Raw genomic sequence first — 20,690 nt, forward strand, 5'->3', positions numbered from 1 at the left:
CCAAATTTAATTCCTTGGATTCTGTGACTAGATACTTTTCCATTAATCATAATATTGATGATAAATCAGATCTTAATAGACACTGTACTACAGATGAAGTTACATACATTTTTTACCAATGTTATTGCTTATGCTCATGCAATAGAATAGAGTTGTCTCAGTAAAAGTGAGTGTCACTCCCAGGTGAACATTTTCCACGTTAGCACCTAGTGTTGCACGGGTCTCCTGAAGTGAAGAAGCTGTACACATTGACTAAAGGGAACATTGTCACAGCCCCGAGCATTGACCCGAACTGCACTATATATCCACACCACACGAGGGCGCTGTGGCCTTCATCACGCAGAATCACTGCGACAATCACTTTCACATAGGACAGAGCGAGAATAAAAATGGTCCAGGCTGCCACCTGTTGCAAAGAGAATTTATTACTACTGTCATGCTATATTAATGTATTTATGGTGTACATGTTTTATGCAAAAATAAACTGGGGTCTCCCAACAGCAACAAAAACAACAAGAACAAACAGCATATTAAAGCATGTTGATTACATTTATTGGGTCATAAAACTCACTATAAGAGCAACTCCAGAGATGTTGTTGACCAGCAGCGGACAGGGACTTAGCACTGCCATTCCCATAATATAAATCCCAATTACTGAGCCGTAAGCAGTGAGAAGTCCCATCAGCACCAGTGACCTGTTGGTGTAGCATTGGAAGAACTGATGAGACTTGACTCTGATAGCTGTCAGCACAGTACATTTATAGCTAAATGTACAAACTCAAAAAAGCTTAAGACTATTAGGAGGATATAGATCATCCAGCAATAAATAATATAAAAGTCCTAGAAATTGTTGTTATTCACCTTTGAGGGTAGAACATGGCAATAAAGCAGGACAAAGGGTTCGCTATGGCAGCCATAGTAGTGGACCAGTGGTAAGCATGGTTTCCATAAGGCAGGCATGAGTATGACTGAATTGAGGGCAGCACAGAGTTGCTCAGAGCATTCACCCAGGCTAGGAGGGTGAAGATGTACACCACCTGCGCCCAGCTGTAGGTTCCTGTTCCGAACCTGCTCCTGTGCATAGGAGCGCCATGTGGAGAACTGATCATGGGTTTCTGCTCAGGCCTTTCCCTATTCGTCATGGCGCCCAAGTTTCCATCATTGCCTTGGTGAAGGCGCCTTACGGGACGCTCTTGAGCCACGACTGGGAGGTAGTTCAGAAGCAGGAAAGCCAGCAAGCAAACAGACATCATGGCTGCCAGAAAGAAAAAGAAGGCCTCGGCTGAGAAGTTGGCTGGCAGGTAGTGCGGTAAGAGATAATCTGTGAATTCTGGAGACTCGTTCCTGCCCTGGAGCCATGCTGTGTCATTGTGATTCAGACTCTGAGTTGCATTGACACAGTGCATGACACCCACTCCCTGGATCAGAGCCACCAGAGCTGGGACGAGCCCACTCAAACCTTCTCCCACATAATAAGTGATGAGATACTCTGGCCTGAGCCGCATCATGAAGGGTAGGAAGGTGACAGAGGAAGTGCAGTCCACAGTGGAGATGAAGAAGGTGAGGAGAAAGAGGGGAATGCTGTGGTCCGCCCCATGCACCACCACCGTCTGCTTCCAGAATAAAGCCAGGAAGAGGCTAGCCAGCACCCCGAAGCTGACAATGAAGTAGATAACAGTTGTTTCGTTCAGCTTTCCTGGCTGAAACCGGTGCATTAGAGTGATGAACAGTGGGCCAATGTTGGCCACTTGGATAATGACTGACAGGTAGGAGGGAAGGTACCAGCCTTCAGGGACCTGTGGAACAATAAGGGGCAGCTCGACCCAAAGCCCACAGATGGTCACCCAGGAGCCCATGCCAAACAGGCAGGCTAACACATGGGTGAGGAGAGACATGGTGGCCTTCAGATCGGAAACTTTTGTGTAAATTCCCCAGGATCTTCTAAAAGATAAAGAATTTTTTTTAAGTCTTTTAGACAAAAACAACTAAATTAATATTCAAATCACAAATACATTCAATACAAAAAATAATAATTTAGAACTAATAGTATAGTTATTTTACAGTAGAGCATACTGTACAAAACACAGACATGCTGAAGACAGACTGATCCAAGGTTATGTTCACCATCCATTACATGAAACTTGGTAAATTATTATTACGCCAAGTTAAAATTTCCCCCTATTGGTTAATCAAGTTTGCTTATCATAGAAGAAACATATTCTTCTAAGTAGAAAATGCTCCAAACAGCCCAACAAATGCAACAAAATCTTGTTGTCCTGACAAGTGTTTCCCATAACATCAACAGGTTTTATCTGCATTTCCATGATAATAATTCCTGTATACAACAGTTTGTCAAGATGTGATGTTTTTTGAAAGCAAACAACATGTAACAGACCACATGCAACATGAGAACCTAGGATTCTCTTTTTTCTGGTCAGCATTGTTGTGAAACACTGGCAAACTATTTTAAGAACAATGTCAGGAAAACATTGCCTATTCTGAGAAGGCCTGTCCATAATACACAATCAGCCCAGCGTTAAGAAGCTTGCAAAACACAACCCATCTGCAAAAATAATCCAGTTAACACTGTTAACTCCCCAGTGTTAAAAAAAAAAAAAAAAAACCTGAAAAAACACTGACACAAACAATCTGTAATGCCAGGAACACATTAACATCACACAGAACACATAGGTGTAATTATACCTATGTAAAATAGTTAGCAAAGGGCATGGAATAAAATTCCTGCAGGTGGAATAAAAAGGTCTTTATAATAAGTAAATGAAAAATCATAATGTAGTAAAAAAATAAATAAAACAAATATAACTCCAAAATATAATGAACAGAATTACTTTATAGAGGTACTCACAGGTGAGTCAGTTGATCTAAGATACCTCTAAGATCTAAAGTCCTGAAGCTATTAGAGGTGGTTTTTATTTATTTTTTTTATACAAGGGGTTGTGCTCTGTGCTACCTCTGACCAACCATAAAGGCCTGTCGGTTGATGTTTCATCAAAGCTGGCTTCACATGACTTTATGCTTTGACTAGTTCTAGTGCAGATGTCAATGAAACCAAAAGAGGCTTTCAGCATTCATCATAATATGCAGAAAAAAACTGATTAGTAGTAATAATTAATTTGATGTGTGTTACATAATGTAACAAACATACTACCGCCAGGATAATTTGTGCACTTGAACGTCCATTTTGTTGGATATAAAAAGGACATGGAAGAACAATGATTTCAGTTATAATATATAACTACCTGCAAACTCCTATTACGTATGAACTGGAATGAAGAGATGCTTAAAAAAACTTTATATTTTTTGTAGAATCTTTCTCCATTTACAAAAATGAAGTTTTCATGGTTGCTTCGCCTCTGCTAGAACTGGTTCAAAATTGGAATTGAAAATACAATGCACTTGTCGAGACTTGGAGCATAGCACAAATCTATTATGATTTAAGCTTTAGTTATTTGGTACCTTTAAAGTGGAGTAAAACATTACTTATACAACATAATTCATGGTGCTAGTGTAACAATGTGCTAGACAGCAACCTCAAGAAATAAGTAAAGCATTTTTTCCCCGTTGTTGGAAGGCCACACATGGCAGGAAATTAAAATCTATATTAAATATGTGATTTTAATTGTAACAACATAGACAGAAAAACAAAGTGTCATGAGCAGCCAAGGTAAAACATTAAAAATATAGCTGGGGAAGTGCAACTGCAATGACACCTTATTTCGTATTTTACAAAGGCTATTAAACACAGCATAACTGTCTTTTGGAAACTCAATACTTTAATCACGGGTAAGTCAGCCATTACAAAGGAGTTCATTTCAACAATGTACAGACAATTTCAAGATTTGAATAAATTTCAGTGCAAAACGCTTAATATTAGTTTGTCACATATTTAGAATGAATATTGTATCTGCCTGTCTAAGTCCCTTGTTGTTGTTTTTTTAGGTATGATGGCCATCATTCTTTTTGGCATTATTTGTGTCACCTAATTCAACCAGAAGAAGATGCAGCAATTCATTTCAATTTAATAAAACCTGAAGACATTAACCTAACTAGTCACTGGGCTCCAAATTAAAATGCTATATAGTAGATATATAAAATATTTAAGGAAATTTAGGGTAAAATAAAAGTTATATCAAACCTGAAAAGTTGTTGTCACAAAAAGGATCTCCAAAAAGGAACGTCAGACCCATTAAATCCAAATATGACCATTAATCCCCAAAATCTTATTTCAACATGGTGCAATCTTTCAACATTAAACATTAAACTATGAAAAAAATAAAAGGTAGAGTGCTTGTAATTGTCCCCAAAATACATTATAAATGAAGTCACATCCTGATCAAATCTCACCCAGAAGAAATAAAAGTCCACATCGTTTTCATGGTCATAACTAAAATAATCTCAATAAAGCAAAATAAGCCAGGATACATTTTTTTTCCTTCAAAGTACAGTTAACACATAAGTAGAGCGATATGTTCAACCTTAAACAGTGGAGCAAGTACAAATTCAAAGCACTCCAAAAATAAATATAATACAGTGATGTGGAACGTGACAACAATAACCTCACAAAAATTAGTGGCGACAACACCATCGATGCAGTTTCCAAGGACATTCAGCCTACACAACTACAACAGCAGTAGAACTGTCCAATTACAGCAGAGATGAAGAAGTGCATAGGTTTGATCAGATTTCAGAGTGAAACCGCTTACCACAAAAAAAAAAAAAAATTTAAGTACACAAATGTATACCCACTCCACCTACTCCAGTGGACGCAGAAACAGCTCGCCCACCCTGGACCCACAGGAGCAGCTGAGACTCCCACATCTACACTGAAGTGGCTACTTGGACTAAACATAATGGAATAATGAAATTATGTCTCTAGGAGGACAGGCCCTCCTTTTGAGTCTTGGTCCTCCCGAGGTTTCTTCTTCTCTGCCTGCTGAGTTTTTCCTTGCCACTGGCACCTATGGCTTGCTCATTAGGGACTTGGACCCATACACTTGTGTGTAGTAATAAGCACTATATAAATACATTTGACTTGACATTTGTATAATGGATATTAGTGGATGGCATCCTGCAATTGCAATATGCCAGTAAGGCATGATTGCCTTTTAGGGGAACAAGTTATTTTCCCCTTTTATTTCTGAACAAAAATGAGCACTAGAAATTGTGCACTCAGAAGCCATTTTTCCAGCTGTTGCACTGTTACCAAACTCTGCATAGACTTCCCATACACAGTATACAATAAAAAGGTAAATATACAATCAAACGTTACAATCATAATCCAAGTATGAACATACTGAGACAATAAAACAGGCTGTAAAATTTGTACATAGTAGCCAAAATATAAGAAAAAAAATACAATTAAAAATGTGCATGGAAAAGTCAAGCAATTTCTTCTTATTATCCCTATTAGCAATGCTTTCTTCAGATTACTTCCCATTTGTGGTTTTGCTCACCACATTATAAGGCATCAACATGGATTAAGTGCTAACATTGGTCTTAACTACAGCTGTCAACACAGTCCTGAGCTTGTTGAAAGACCCGGTAGATGCTGACCAGAGGGAACATGGTGAGCGCTCCAATGAGCGAGCCAGCCTGGATGAACACACCGCACCAGAGCAGCGCGGCATGGCCTGCCTCGTGAAGCAGAGTGCTCACCACCACCTTAAGGTAGGAGAACAGGCCTGTGAAGATGATGCAGGAGCTCACCTGAAGAGAGACATTCCAGTGCATTGCTCATTGTCAACATATTTCAGAAAGGCGGCTGTCCATTCTATAGTCTATTTTTCCCTTTTATCCCATATTTTACTGTGCTGTCAACAATTTAAATCCATAACAGGGCATATTTTCCATAGTTCTGGGATACAGCAAAAATGTGGACCATGTAGAAGGTCCTAAGGACAGGTTGAGAGACTTATACTTGGAAGGGTGTACAGTATATTTATTTACTTTTAAATAAAACCATAAAACGTACCATAAAACCATAAAAAAAAGCCACAGTAAAGTTCTGAAAATGACATTACATAAACACAACTGACTTTGACAAAGCTGCATAAAATTGCTCATTTTACTTACCACCATAACCACTCCAGCATGACTTCTCAAAAGGGGTGGGCAGGGACTGAGAGCAGCCAGAGCCAGGAGATAGACAGCAAACACTCCTCCACCGAGAAACACAGTTCCAAGGGCAGCACTCGACCTTTTACAGGACAAACACATCATTTCAAACAAGTCTGTTACAATAAACATGAAATAAAAAAATTTAATTGTGCTGTTCTAACTATTGTAAAATCAATTTTAGCTGAATAACATATACAGTATATTGTTCTATATTGCATATATATATATAAAATGTACATAAATTCTGCTTTAGACAGAACATATAGAAAAACAATAATTGTGTAGCTTGCTCCATATGAATATTTCGAGACCTTATATTAAGTGATGTCTAAACACCCACACACTTTTGTGAACTCACCTAAGCAGAACAAACATTGCCACAAAGCAAGCTATAGGGTTTGCAATGTTCCCCAAGACGACCGAGAGATGGAAGGTCACAGAGCCATAGGGCAGGCAAGTGAAGCTCTGCACCGATGGCAGCACGCCATTAGTCAGGGCATTGGACAGCCCAAGCAGCAGGAGCAGATAGATATTGCGACAAGTCCAGAAAGTCCCAGAAGGGGCCTGTTTTTCCAGTTGCGCATCCGCCGCCGTGGGTCGCCCTCCATTCTGTAGCGGGTCCTCCTCCTCTGCTCCTCCCTGCTCCACTGGGTGCGCCTGCGCCCCCTCTGCCACTGAAGGCGCAATAGTGCTGCATGATAGAGCCAGGAAGCAGAGGGCAGAGATGGTCAACATCACGAACATGAACCAGAAGAAGTCCTGCGCAGGAAAGTGCTCTTTGAGGTAGAGGGCCTGTGTGCCGTTCTCTGTCTCCACACACTCAAGCTTCCCCACACCCTGTACTAGTGCCACCATGCAGGGGAAGAGGGCACTGAGGCCCTGGCCCACAAAAAACGTACGAATGTACTGTGGGGGAAAGCAGAACATAAAAGGCAGATAGGTGACATTGGAGGTGCAGCAGATGAGAGACAGTATGAATGTCAGCAGCAGGAAGGGCACAGATCTCGGCTCCCCAGCAACAGTGGCCACCTTGTACCAGAAGAGGGCGAGGAAGGCTGAAGCAATCACTGCTACCACCTGCATAGCGTGAATGACCACACGTTCATTCAGTCGTCCAGGAGCGAAGTGGTGGGTTACTGTGACAGCCACTGGTCCCAGATTCCCAAAGGCAATGAGCACAGAGAGATAGGCTGGCAGATTCCATCCTACAAACAGAGAAACAGAGAATCATTAGAATGTATTGGCTGTACAAATGGCATCTTGATTCTACATCTAGGAAAAAATGTGATAAAGCAAAAGCATGCAATGTGTGTTGCCCCTCAATCTAAGAAGATTTTGGCAATAAAATAATTAATTGCTATGATTTACCTTCTGGCAAGGTGTTCACAACCACAGGCAATTCAACCCAGAGTGAGTTTACAGATATCCACGACCCCATTCCAAACAAGGCCACCAGAATATGTGCAACAGTGACATTCCACCAAGCATCTGCCATTTAGCTGTAGGCCTCTGACAAAAAAAGGGGGACAGGGGCAATCACGAGTTAGTGTTTATATTCTGATGGTTTTTGAGACTTGGTGGGTAACTGTTCAGTTGCTTAGACACCATCAGCCTTGCGGTGATTAAGAGCAGGCAGGTACATAATTTAATTCCATTATATTACTGTGGTGAGAAAATGGCAAGAAGCCACATATAATGAGCATATAAACACAAGTATTTGCTGGAATTAATGTTATGTAGCATGCTTGGAATACTGTCCATGCTTAATCTGTGAATGAAGAGCGATCAAACTAGATTTTAAAAATGGTGTGATACTTTATATGCAGTTAATAATGTAGCATTCTGGTGGACTAATTTACACTTGTTATCTCGAATGAAGGAAATATAAAAGAAAATGCAGTAGACCAATACTGAGAACAAAAATCATTTGATCAATGCTTTAAAACTCCATTTTAATTTTTTTCAGGTTTTTATGTAATATTTGATGTTAGGAAAACACTGCATAGCAAGTGGTCCAAAATTACACATGTAAAATCCTGTAAGTTCCTTGGCAAGTAAAAATAATTTTCCTATAGAGACATCTTTCTTAGGAAAGCAATATTACATAATACAACACACAGTAAGTCACATTAGATACTTATTTATACATGGTTTTATTGGCAATAAGCACATATGCAATATAGAAAAATAAGTTTGAAAAGCAAACATGTTACTTATTAAGAATACAGGAAATAAGAATATGCTAAAAAAAAAAAAAACCAAAAAAAAAAACCAGTGACCTTCTACTGAAGCAAATAAGCCCACATAGTGGCATTACCCAAAAAACCCAAACAAACAAAGACTTGTTTGGGTATAACAATTAAAAAAAAAATGTTCATGTTAACATTGATCTATGAAATGGGTGATAACTCATCAAAAATGTTCTCCCTATGGCTCTGAAAGACTACTGCTCTGCCTCTACTCCCCACGTCAACTCCTCTGCTGAAATCCTCATTTGGCTGACTCATGGAGTTTTCCTGTGGCTTTGGTGCAGATGGTGCTGTGGTGCTACATTGATCTACATTGCTCTCAACATGGATGACAATATTTTCAGTTGGTTTAGTGATTAAGCTCGTCATTTTCTCACATGGCAAGACATCTTTCAGTTTGTTTATCATGTCAGACAAAGAGAAGCCTATGTGATTGAGCTGTGTGTCTCTGGAGCCAACAATAAACTTCTGGTAGTTGAGCTCACAGCGGAGGACCTCTCGCGTTTGAGAATTGCTTGTTCCTTTCATTCTCGCAAGCAATCGATCAACATCCTGAATACTCTTGCATGGGCCACCATTTTTAGCCACCGCAGCGAGAACCATTTTCCTGTAAAGTTGGTCTTGCCTTTGAGATCTCTGCCTTTTGTCCATCAACTTCAGCCTCTTCTTTTTCATTCTCTCCAGTGGTCGCAAATTCGCCCTTTCAAACATCACATATGGCTTGGATGCATTACGCCTTAGGGTGGTACCAGCGGGAACTCCAAGTGAAGTGGTGTTCTTCAGGGGTGGAGGAGTAGGCGGCCTATCCAATTCCTCCGATATACTGTCATCAGCATGGACATGAGTTTTATCTGGTCTGTTTTTGCTGTAGGGGTATGCATGACCAAATGGATACTCACCCATTAGCTGAGAAAATGTACAGCTTGCTAATTGTTCCGCAAGTTCCAATGAAGGTTCTTTGCAGTATCTGCCCCCAGGCAAGAAATCTTTAAGATTTTCCTCTACCACTGCTGCAAGGACCTTCATCATCCTCTGCAAACATGCCTTCATTAGTGTCCCATACTGGTTACTTGAATTTGCATGGCAGAACATGAATACCCCTGGAAAATTTCTCTCTTGCACTGGAATCTGGAGAAACACATTGGCCCCACTCTCAGGTTCCAAGAGAACAGATGCATCTTCAGACCACTGTAGGAGCTTGTCATAAAGGCAGAAAATGTACTTACTGAAGAGCACATATTGTGCATCACTCTTCAGGAGCTGCCAAAAGGGACCCAAGACTTTACAGTACACGATAGCAACAACACAGACTAGAGTCTGTATAGCTTCATCACTGGCATCATTACTGACACTATCCAGAATAATATTTGAATCATCAGTCAACAGCTGCAGGTCAGACACAAATAACGCAACATCTCTATAATGGTGCACAAGTGCTGCTGCAGCCTCAAAATAGTTAATGAATCTATTTGACTGATTAATGGGTAGCGTAGAAGGATTATTTCTTTCAATGCAAAAGGCAAGCCAGTGCCGTCGATAACTGTTGTTGGTTTCCCCTTTTGAGCACAAGATTTCACAAACCATATGGATGTAACGGGTGACAGCGCTCTCATCAAAGTTCAGAAAACTTTGGAACCTTGGGTTGTTGTCGCGTCCAAGCTTATCTCCTGTTGTGGTCACAATTTCCCTTTCAAATGACATCACCTGCTTCTCAACGGCATCAACAAAGTCAAGAAGGAAATGGGTGTTACAGTGAAGAAAATGCAATGGAGGCACAGCAGGCTGAGGGTTGTCTTCGTTCGAGGCATGAGACATGACGATCTCATTCAAGGAATTCATTTTTGAATCCTCTTTCAACATTACAGAAAACTGATTTTTGAGGAGATCCATAGACACCACCTTAGCACCTTCATTCTTGTCTCCATACATATCCATAAGCTTTTGCAAAGATAGAACAGAAATATCAAGCAGGGTTAGACAGTCGCCTGTGTCAGTCCGGGGGTTTCCTTCAGGGTCCAGCACTTCTGTCTGCACAGATCTTATACTCTGGATATCATGTTCCTGTTTCACAGTAATTGTTTGGTAGGAGTCAAAAACACTGTCAGATAACAATTTACCTTTGTGCTTTTGAGAACCAGGAGACAAATTATGCTCAGCTTGAGTGTCTGAGATATCAAAAAGTTGGTTTTCCTGTTTGATTTTAGCGGTTTGGAAATTAGATTTTTTTTGGACCAACTTCAGGCGTTTCTTTTTCAAATGTCTTTTGATTACTGCCACCCTCCTGAATTCCGAGTCTTCCAGATCAGGAGTGAGGTCAAACTGACTTTGAAGGAATTCATCAAACAAACCACTCTTCCTGTTTCTGCTTCTCTGGTTGTTTCTGTATTGTATCCTGAACCTTTGTAGACTGGTCTGAAGCAGCTTGTTGGCCTTTTGGATTTTGCCATCACTGCAGAAAGTTGGATCAAAGTTACGAAGCCATGACACTAAGACAATTGGGTCAATTTTTTCTCTTGCAATAAAGTTTGTCAACTCCAGCATCAGACCATTAGTAACATCTGTTAACTTTGCTCGATCAGAAAAATCAGACATTTCTAGCAAATCAGTCCTTCCAATGCCAATGCTATCACATATAGGGCCAACAAATTCAAAGTTAATATCTGACTCCAGAAAGCTTTGTCTGGCATCTCCAGTTAAACTCATAGCTGTTTCAGTATTCCTTTCAATCAAACAATGGAAATCTGCAGATTGGAACATTGGAAAAATCTTTTGAAGCCATTTTACTACATTAACCCATGAAAGATCATTCTCTTCTCTCATTAGTCCAACTTGAACTAGGAGCTGGTTTGTGCAGGGCTTTTCATCTAGATCCAATAAATCACCAGTCTGTGGTCCAAAGAAGTCATCGACAAGCTTGAAGTAGAAGGTGTCTTCTACAAAGATGGAAATATACACAGGCATACAAGACAAGCATTTAAAATTGACACATGTAACCATATTGAAACTTGGAGAACATGCAGCGGTTTCATCACAAAAGAAAAATTATGTACTCTTAATATCCTTTTAGAATCAGTGAAAATTATCTGCTGCAAATCACAGCCCTTATAATACAAGTATGTTAGCTCGATTAAAGCCTTAATTGAAAGTTGAGCATTAAAATGAATTAAACTCTACTTACTCAGTTCTGCAGCAATACTAATGGCACTGGGGCCAGTGAAACTGGAGTCTTGCAGATCCTCCATAATTGCGCATAGAGGCACGGTACGTTGGGTAGTAGATTTTTAAACATCCAGAGAAGCACAATCTTCCAAATAAAGGTCAGATCAATGTTTTAGTACTAGCGGCCATAAAATCGTAGTCCAGTTTCAGGTGTATAGGGGCCGATTCTAAGGCTGGATTGCCGTGTGCATTCTCACGAGGGAGCCGCGAGAGAGAAAGGTCACGTTGGGATTTAACGTATCTTAATAAACTTTACCATCAGGCCTACATGTATGTCTAACTGCAGCCCCAGTCTAGAAGCGGCCCTAATAACCTATGTCATTTACATTAATGGTTAGGCTACCACACAGTCATGAATCAGTATTACTATTGCTTAATGTTAAAAATGGAAGAAGAGAGCACACGAATATTCATGACACTGTGCTAACAATAATAAAGACGTGCGGTGGTAATCCATGTAAAACAAACATGTGCTAAGGAATGGTGACTGATACATTAGTTTAACTATCGTTTGCCGGATAAGAAAACAGATTCGGCTAGCAAGTTGGCCATAGAACTGTGCAAAGGGTCATTTTGGCAACATTAACAGTTAGCTATAAAAATTCTATTACGCTATAATTCAGTCTTGGCTGCAGACTTAATGAATAGTTACCCAATGAACAACTAACTCACAATCTGAATCGAGATTAAGATAATTAACTCTAGCTACTTTAACTATCGCTCGTGCCGGGGTAGTAAACTGGCTAGATTACTTTATGTGTACGTTAGCTAATGTTGGTTAACTACAGTATTAGCTATCGCAACCTAAAATACACGCGTTAAAACAAGGACCAAACCTAGCGACAAGCCACTTTGCTAACACTTCGATTCGTAAACGGAATATTTAGTCACACTGTTTAAACAGATCACATAAAATGCGCCTCACAGTTATCTTTTGTTAAAGCTTTTGTTGGAGCTAGTTAGCGTTCAAACAGCTAAATATATATCTTAGATGTCGCTAGGTTACCTAGCTAACAAAGGCCAACATTTCAGTTTGAACCTGGGTAACTGCAGTTTCTGCAGGTATATCGTTCTCTGAATTTACATGCAGTTGCGTCTAATTAAGAAACGTAAACAAGTGATTGCTAGTGATGAAGATTTAATGTATGCTCACCGATATAGCTACTGGGTTTTATGTAGTTAGCTATACATTTGCCGTAGGGGAAAGAAACTCCTCTGCCTCGTCGTGTTTTGCAAGCGAGGAAAGGGGAACGACTGAGCTGAGGAGGGGGAGCTAGTATTGCCAGGGTTGCCAGATTGCTACAGTGATTTCTATATAAAAAATTGCTCAAATCCGCCAAAGATATGGAAAACCGTCCACACGTACACCGCTTGCAGTATATCGGATAAAACACCATCTGTATTAATTCATGTGTGGCATTCATTCGTATGCCACATAGGTTGCTATCCTGAAGTCACATATCGTCACCTTATTTTCTATTTGGCACAGCAGTCTTAAACACAGTATTCATTCTGCTCACGGTCCCCCAAGGTCAGTGTTGCAGTGCACCTTAGAATTATCCCGTGTAGCAAGTGATATGGCTTTACTTTCCCTTATTTTTCATTGGCTTTATTTGTATTTTTCCCCTTTGGACACCGAGTGCCAAACAGGAGGTAAATCGGTTAGCTTGATGGTTTACTTACCTGGGTGTTCATGCGTTACAGTATAAATGAGCGGAGTAACGTTTCTCTAACATGTCAATGAAGGTTTTGACAGCTGATTGACTGTGTGGAGAAGGTATGCTTATTCAAATTTCATATGCTTTATTAAACAATACAGCTTTTAATTATTTTTTTTTTTAATTCCAAAACCACGACAAACAAGCTCAAATTTTGTCCACCCGCCTTGCCAATTCCGTTTAAATCCGCTATTTTAAGGCTGGAATTCGACCAATCTGGCAACTCCGTGTACGGAGATTCGGGACTGAGTAATTTGATTGGCTATCCACGCCGTGACGCTGTGTACAGAGACTCATGGTATATCTGTTGTAGAAACAAAAGAGTACGTTGCTTGCTGTGACTGGACAGCTAATTATTTAGGCTAGCTAGCTAAGTTGGATTTGTACCATGCCATTATCAGTTTTGATAAAAAGATGGAATAACTGTCAAGGTCCATGATACGTAGTCCGAAGAGATAAGAGTTAGTCATAATACAGATATCTTTGTGGTAGCTGTGAAAAGGGTGAAATTGAATGGATGTAAGTGAAATGTTTCATGGAATAGGAAGTAGTCAAAATACTAACAGTTATAAGATCAAAACGGCTATTGCTAGCTGGCGTTACGTGTAGTTATACTGTGAATTACGTAGCTAGTACACGGACTTGGACTACAGTATTACTCTAGCTTACTCACTAAATGCTGGCTGCCGACCGGGAAACTTGGATGTTCTTTGGTCCCCGAGAAAAAAAATACAGTTTCAACCGCTATAGTCAAGGTGTTATCACATAGCTGTTTAGCTAAAATCATCTTTTTATAAGGTAGTTAAAAGTTGTTTCTTTAGATTTCTACCTCGTATATTTCCTTGGCTTCCGAGCAGGTCTAATTTTCATCAGACATGGATATTAATAGTGAAGAGTTACCGAATCGTCATATACACGAGATGCCCGTTGAGAGCGGTTCTTCACGACACGGTGCTCCAGGTTCCGAGGAGGTGAAGTCTAAGTCAGAAAAAGCAGGGACATATCGGAAAACAACTACCGTGCCTGCTAAAAGAAAACCACTGAAAAGGAAAGCAAATTCACTCAGCGATGCGACGAAGAAGAAGAAAAAAAAGGTTAACGTCAAACGAGCTCCGAGAGCCAATTATACTGTACAGCACGGAGAAGATATGCTCCTGATTATATCAAACACTAACCAGTTTGACCGTGTTTGGAAGCCTAAACGAAAAGGATGCAAGAAGAGGAAAGTCAAGACAAAGAGCACTTCGGTCAAGCTGAATAAACATCCTACGAAACCCAAAGTGTCTAAGGTTACTGGGGAAACAGTGAGTGATGTTAATCTGCAGGAACCAGAAAGCTTTGATTGGGGTCAGAGACTTCCTATAGAGCTGCTGGTTAAAATCTTTGAGTTGATAGTGCTCCAAGATGGTGCTGTACCATTTCTGTGCAGGTGAAGCCTATTTTTTTCCTTTTTAAATAATATTATCATGTCATACCATGACATTGAATCATGGCTCTCAGACTCAAATCCTGGATGTGTGTAGCAGTGCAGCGTTTTGCTAGCTTTCGCCTAGTTGAACTCGTCACATCATTATCAAGCTTATAACAGAAAAACTGCTGAAAACCTCTAGAATTTGTAAATCTCTGTGTTGATGACAGTATGAGTTACTGTTAAATTAACTGTCAAATTCAAGGCTTGTTTTTTTTTTTCCTTTTAAAATGCAACTCCTTGTAACTCGTCCTTTGAAAGGGTTGGTCGAGTTTGCCGTTTATGGAATAGTGCTGCATCTTCACCAGCACTTTGGCGCAGTGTGTCCATTGGCTACTGCTGGACTGAACCTGGTAAGAGTCAGTTACCTGGAACTGAACAGAAGATTAGGAACACTGTAAACTGGCTAGCACAAAACAGGTCAGTATGATCAGTATTATACACAGTTTTAAGCCATATCTCCAGTTAAGTGGTTGTGTTAGAAATTGTGACAACTTAATAACATTTAATCATACATATGCAAAGCTGTATCAAATGTAGACTCTTGATCGAGATTGTTTATCCCATCCCATTTTGTTATCTTTCCTGCATTTTCTCCAAGGTTCTCCGATTTAAGGTATTTCACGCTCTGTCACTGGAAAAAGCATGTTGACTATGTTGTTCAGGTAATCAAAATTACTCTGCTGAATGGTATATACAGTTGAAGTGGCTTTTCTCACAACTGTTAATTGGGAAGTGTGAAGTCTCAGCTAATGCAATAAAATAACAAAGCACCACTTGATACGTTTTCTGAGCAAATCTAACTAGCCAATGATCATTATTAACTGATGCAAATGTTATGTCATCTTTTTCACTACTTCCTCAACTTATTTTTCAGTCTACTTAACTCTGTTTTAGGCAATAGCAGGTTCCTGCTCAAATCTCCAATACCTCAAGCTGTCATATTGTATGGGTATGACAAAAGAGGCCTTCCAAAACCTAAGCACTGGCTGTCCATCTCTGGAGAGTATAAATGTACAACATACAGAGGTTTGTGTGCAAAAATTGTACATGATACACCTGCTTCTTCAGAATCCAGTCTAGGCCTGCTTCTATGATAAAACCCAGATCTACTTTTATGATGTTCTGGTGCCATATTACAATCAGTGCAAATCAGTCTTAGTATATAGCAGTTCAGGGCACATTTACAAAAATGCGTATCATGTTTACTTACACTTCGAAGGTCAGGACTAGGCCTCACCAGATATTTCTTGGTGTAACATTGCAGGATGTTATATTATTTTTGTTTATTAATTATTAAATTATTAATTAATCATTTATTTCTTCTGCAATGTAGTTTCAGGATGATGGCTTGGTCTCCTTCCTTGAGATGTGTGGAAATCGACTAAAAAGATTTCTTTTTACACGCAGCTCAAAAAGTGACAAACTTCTCAATGTTTTGTGCGTAAGTCACATTTCATTTAACAGTATGACAGTGTTAGTCTGAGTAAGTACAATTCATCAGGACATGATTGATCTCTGTGTTGTATGTTCAAATGTGTTTACAGAGGGGGTGCTGTCCTGAACTCAGATTGCTGGAGATCAATACCAAGTTAGACAGTGGGCATTGCACACTTCCAATTTGCATACAGGCTTTACAGCTTGGCTGTCCCAAGCTTCAGGTACAATGTTTTTACTGTTATTAATACTAAATCATATACTGAAATGTATACATTTAATTAACATGTACAAAAATGAATTATTGACAACCATTGTTCCAACTGAGCAAATTATCATGTTGATGCCTCATGCTCAGAAGTAAAGTCATACAGAACTTTGGTGATGTAATTTTGACACTGTAGGTGTGTGGGACAGCTTGTTTTATTTCTTGAATACCAAGTGTCCAAATATGCAGTGTGAACCTTGAAATTATACACTACAATATTACCATAAATGACTGTGGAAGCCTGATATTATTGCACTGTATTTATTTTGAAATGGTACCATTTCACAAAACCTATTGCTTGCAAGGAATCTAAATTTGATGTCAACTTTACCCATCCTAATATTATTTTCCTTATTATTGTTCTTTTATTGGCTTTTTTGTTTGTATGCTTGTTTTAGACTTTTAGGTTGATGAATGTTAACCCAATTCCCAAAATGATTCGTAACACTCCCAGTGCCACTCCAGGCTTCCCCATGCTGGAGGAGTTGTGCATTGCCTCTTCCTCCCATTTATTTATGACCGATCTTGACTTGCTCAATGTTCTCCATGGCTCCCCTCATCTGAGGGTGCTGGATCTGCGGGGGTGTTCCCGCATCACGGCTGTGGGACTCTACGCTCTGCCCTGCCAAGGTAATGTGTTATTGAGGTCAAATTGACTGGACATGAATCTGTATTCTTAGTGGCTAACAGTACAAAATTATCAGTAATATGAATTTCAGCCATAACTGGTGAAATACGTGAATACCCCTACAGTTCGCATACTGACTCCATCCTGAATAATTCTGTAATTTCTGTCATAAAATCTGAGGGGTTTTTTTCTTACTGTCTAATTATTCATATATAAATCAGTGTTTAAGGACCACATTGACCAAGCACATCTAATTGTAAAGTAATGCTGAAGTTGGAGAGCATTTTGAACAATTTGTGTTGTTTCTCAAAGCTGCAGTTCCAGATATTTGCCTGTCAAGTTGCTGTGCAGTCCAGAGGATTCAACCCATGTACACTCACTGTCCACTTTATTAGAAATAACTTGGAGGTGTACAGTTAGATGCTACAGCCCAGCTGTTTCCATGCATAATTTGTGTTATGCTTCTACCAATGTTTTATCATTAATTCTCTTCTGACAACTGCAGTAATTTTAGATATTAATGTGGCAAGATGTGGACAAAAATACTAGGCAATATTGCAACTGTATTACTATCCATTGTGACTGTGATCTGTTTTGCAGTCTATTAATACATACTGGTAAAACCTTGATGTGATAAGCCTGTGATAAGCCTGCATAATTTGAATGTTATTTATATTTGTTGGCTCTTTGGGATGCTGTGATGTATCAAAACGCCCAATTAGTGGGCAATATAGAATTTCTGTCATTGTGATAAGTGATTTAATGTACTCTTATTTAACTCCTGTCTCTATACATGATATTGTTCTCTTGCTGTATCATGTGCTTTAGCTGTATCAACTGTAATTGTCAGGGTGTACACTGTAGTGCCAGAAAAACTGGAACACCAGTCTAATGCTTGGTAAGTCCCTCAGGGGAGCGTAGGACTGCAGAAATGCAATGAGGCATGGACTCCATGAGCTTGCGGAAATATTCTCGAGGCAATATGAGCATCATATTTCACCATACTTCACCGTACTTCCTGCAGAACGGTCCACAATTCTGTTGTATTCCGAGGTGTAGGATTTCTGTATTCCACAGTGCGTTGCATGGCATCCCAGATGTGTTTGATAATGTGAGACCTGGTGACGTAGTTGGGAATAGCAAAACCCCAATCCCAGACAAGTGTTTCTGTAACTATACTTTAGTGGCCCTAGATGTGTGTGGTGGAGCACTGTCCTGTTGCGAGAGGCTAAACCCATCAGAATGAATGCAAGACATGAATGGGTGTAACTCGTCACAAAGGAGGCACACATAGCGTCCACCTGTCAGAGAGGTTTGTAGATGTACCAGGGGTCCCATGGAATGCCAGCTTATCAAAGCACATACCACTGTGGAGCCACCACTAGGTGCTACAGTCCCTTGTTGACGTGGGATCTATGGCTGCTTGGGGTTTTCACCACACACGGATCCTTCCATCTACTTGAAACAATTGGAAACGTGATTCGTCATACCAGGCTACTCGTTTCCATTCATCAAGTGTCCAGAGGCAGTGTTGCCGTGCCCAGGCGAGGTGCATAGCTCTGTGTTGTACCTTCATCGGGGTACTCGAATTGGGTGTGGGTTCCTAAAGCCCATATTTTGGAGGGAACATTGCACAGTCCTCATGTTAATGTTTGTTGAGGCCTAAGCATTGAATTCTGATGTTACTTGAGGCAGTGCTGTACAACTATCTCATGAAATTATTTTTGTTGGCCGACAATATTCACATTCACCCAGAGTCTTTACATCCACACTGCTGTCATAAGGTCAAGTATTTGCTGGAATTCTTGTAGTCATGGTACACCCTTGAAATTGATGTATGAAAATCCAACTTTGTTTTTATCCCCGAAATGCTATGATCCATCTCATGAGATCCAACTATTAAACTGCATTGAAAATCACAAATCATAACTTGCCATTCTCACAGCAGGAACAACTCTAGAAGGTGTAGATGTCTGTTGCTTTTTATATGCACTGGTGGAAACAACCAATGATGTGCATGGGTGGCATTGCTATACATGTTGCGTAGGCTCATTTGTACCAGTTTTTCTGGCATTTCAATGTACTTATTTACAGGGTCTTTTGCATTTACGTTTGCTTATCCATCTAAAGCCTGCTCTGTTAAGAGGAAGCTTGTTGATGAAAAAGACCAACATAGGCCAACATTTCTTGTATAAAGGCCAAGGCATGGCATAGTCTGTGAACTAAATTTGACATGTTACAACTCACAAATGTGTAGGTACACATATTATGTAGATATTCCTAATGTTTTTACATCTTGTTTGTTCTGATCAAGCACTACATTGTTAAACTATTCAGGCATTGTTAAACTATTCCTTCTTTCTCAGTTATAAGACAACCTTTGCACAAGACTGCAATGTACTGTACTCGCTCAACATATATTTACTTACTCTCATTGGTTTTAGATCTGGAGTGCTTATACTGGGGGTTGTATTTCAATAGCAATGTCATGGTGGCATCCAACAAAGGCATACACATGCTGACTGAGAAATGGAGTCATACCCTGCAGGAACTGGATTTGACAAATCAGCCTTTTTCAGAGGAGGACATGGAGATTGCAATGGGGCATCTGGCCAATGGCAGTGGAGCAGATCACTTCCGCTCCCTTAATCTTACTGGGACAAAGATTACATCATCTGCACTCAGGTAGTAATAGCATCACTCCTAGCATGAGATGGGAATAACTGAATAGTTGGTACTTTACTTGTGAGTGCCTTAACAAGCAAGTTTATAGATATGTGGTGGTATAGTACACATATGGCCACCTGGCTATGGTGTACAAAATGTAATTTTGTAAAATTTCACATTGTATGTAAACATGCACACAGCCATGCATCTTTTAAGAAAGATTTTTGTAAGTGAAAGGTTGAGTCATTTTTAAAATTGATTTCAATTTGACAGGTTGCTAGTGGCCCAGTCTACAACTCTGAACTACCTTAATCTGTCTTCTTGTCGTTACCTCCCAAGAGGACTCAAGCGGATTTACCGTGGACAAAAGGACATTCATCAGCTCCTGGAAAAGTTGAGCTAATGCAGCTCTTTTTAATGCTATCTACATACATATTGGTGAAATATATATTTTTTTCAACTACATTTCAGTATTTCAGTTAAATATTTGTTTAGCAGTTTGTGAGGGTCCCTGGAGTAGTCATACATAATATGAATGTCAGGAGTACATGTTACCTTTGTGGCACATTTGGTAAGAGAAGTGACAAGATTTTTAGCTTGTTTCATGTCTTTCTAACTTGAATTATTTGGAGATAAGAGTGATTTATGGGGATATGATATGCATAACCGAATAGACTATTACACATGAAATCACTGCTTACATAGGGGAATAACATGTATAATATGTATAATATTACAAAACAATATTTATGACAAACCCTAAACAGATAAATGTTTAGAAGAAGTCAACTTGTAGCTTGTCAACATGGCTGGAAATGGAAACAATTCCTGAATAAGGTTTTGTGTGTGTGTGTGTGTGTGTGTGTGTGTGTGTTGTGTTGTGTTGTGTTGTGTTTTC

General features: G+C 39.7%; 3 protein-coding genes across 10 annotated transcripts; 1 reads left to right on the plus strand and 2 right to left on the minus strand.

The window, feature by feature from the left end:
* Positions 1–117: 117 nt before the first annotated feature.
* si:ch73-196l6.5 (riboflavin transporter 2) lies at positions 118–2,881 on the minus strand. Its single transcript, XM_027019574.2, has 4 exons — positions 2,867–2,881; positions 862–1,941; positions 572–695; positions 118–406 (listed from the first exon to the last, which is right to left on the minus strand). The coding sequence occupies exons 2-4, from the start codon at positions 1,893–1,895 to the stop codon at positions 200–202; spliced, it is 1,365 nt and encodes a 454-aa protein (XP_026875375.2). The 5' UTR covers positions 1,896–1,941; positions 2,867–2,881; the 3' UTR covers positions 118–199.
* Positions 2,882–3,776: 895 nt separating this feature from the next.
* slc52a2 (solute carrier family 52 member 2) lies at positions 3,777–14,314 on the minus strand. 7 transcript variants are annotated; one of them, XM_027019562.2, is made up of 5 exons: positions 14,225–14,314; positions 7,507–7,647; positions 6,497–7,343; positions 6,094–6,217; positions 3,777–5,727 (listed from the first exon to the last, which is right to left on the minus strand). In XM_027019562.2, exons 2-5 carry the CDS (start codon positions 7,631–7,633, stop codon positions 5,518–5,520), a joined length of 1,308 nt encoding a protein of 435 aa, XP_026875363.2. In that variant the 5' UTR covers positions 7,634–7,647; positions 14,225–14,314; the 3' UTR covers positions 3,777–5,517. The 7 variants fall into 7 exon arrangements, with proteins under 7 accessions (XP_026875363.2, XP_026875362.2, XP_026875365.2 ...); XM_027019561.2 differs by having other exon boundaries at positions 14,154–14,234; XM_027019564.2 differs by lacking the exon at positions 14,225–14,314 and adding an exon at positions 13,290–13,362.
* On the plus strand, positions 13,501–20,656 carry fbxl6 (F-box and leucine-rich repeat protein 6). 2 transcript variants are annotated; one of them, XM_027019566.2, is made up of 10 exons: positions 13,501–13,843; positions 14,182–14,753; positions 15,054–15,212; positions 15,394–15,457; positions 15,690–15,821; positions 16,129–16,236; positions 16,340–16,453; positions 16,896–17,127; positions 19,570–19,810; positions 20,066–20,656. In XM_027019566.2, exons 2-10 carry the CDS (start codon positions 14,200–14,202, stop codon positions 20,193–20,195), a joined length of 1,734 nt encoding a protein of 577 aa, XP_026875367.2. In that variant the 5' UTR covers positions 13,501–13,843; positions 14,182–14,199; the 3' UTR covers positions 20,196–20,656. The 2 variants fall into 2 exon arrangements, with proteins under 2 accessions (XP_026875367.2, XP_035381609.1); XM_035525716.1 differs by lacking the exon at positions 13,501–13,843 and having other exon boundaries at positions 14,157–14,753.
* The last annotated feature ends 34 nt before the right edge of the window (positions 20,657–20,690 follow it).

This window comes from Electrophorus electricus, chromosome 4, assembly GCF_013358815.1.
Source record: "Electrophorus electricus isolate fEleEle1 chromosome 4, fEleEle1.pri, whole genome shotgun sequence".
In the NCBI taxonomy this organism is placed as follows: Eukaryota; Metazoa; Chordata; class Actinopteri; order Gymnotiformes; family Gymnotidae; genus Electrophorus; species Electrophorus electricus.

What these genes read in the sequence shown, in the direction of transcription:
- fbxl6 (XM_027019566.2), top strand. Translation starts at nt 14,200, where the DNA reads ATGGATATTAATAGTGAAGAGTTACCGAATCGTCATATACACGAGATG. An exon ending in AACTTCTCAATGTTTTGTGC is followed by an intron (nt 16,237 to 16,339) that starts GTAAGTCACATT and finishes ATGTGTTTACAG; the next exon opens with AGGGGGTGCTGTCCTGAACT. An exon ending in ATTACATCATCTGCACTCAG is followed by an intron (nt 19,811 to 20,065) that starts GTAGTAATAGCA and finishes TCAATTTGACAG; the next exon opens with GTTGCTAGTGGCCCAGTCTA.
- slc52a2 (XM_027019558.2), bottom strand. Translation starts at nt 11,629, where the DNA reads ATGGAGGATCTGCAAGACTCCAGTTTCACTGGCCCCAGTGCCATTAGT. An exon ending in TAGTATTGCTGCAGAACTGA is followed by an intron (nt 11,321 to 11,565) that starts GTAAGTAGAGTT and finishes CCATCTTTGTAG; the next exon opens with AAGACACCTTCTACTTCAAG.
- si:ch73-196l6.5 (XM_027019574.2), bottom strand. Translation starts at nt 1,895, where the DNA reads ATGTCTCTCCTCACCCATGTGTTAGCCTGCCTGTTTGGCATGGGCTCC. An exon ending in GCCATGTTCTACCCTCAAAG is followed by an intron (nt 696 to 861) that starts GTGAATAACAAC and finishes CTACACCAACAG; the next exon opens with GTCACTGGTGCTGATGGGAC. An exon ending in TCTCTGGAGTTGCTCTTATA is followed by an intron (nt 407 to 571) that starts GTGAGTTTTATG and finishes TCTTTGCAACAG; the next exon opens with GTGGCAGCCTGGACCATTTT.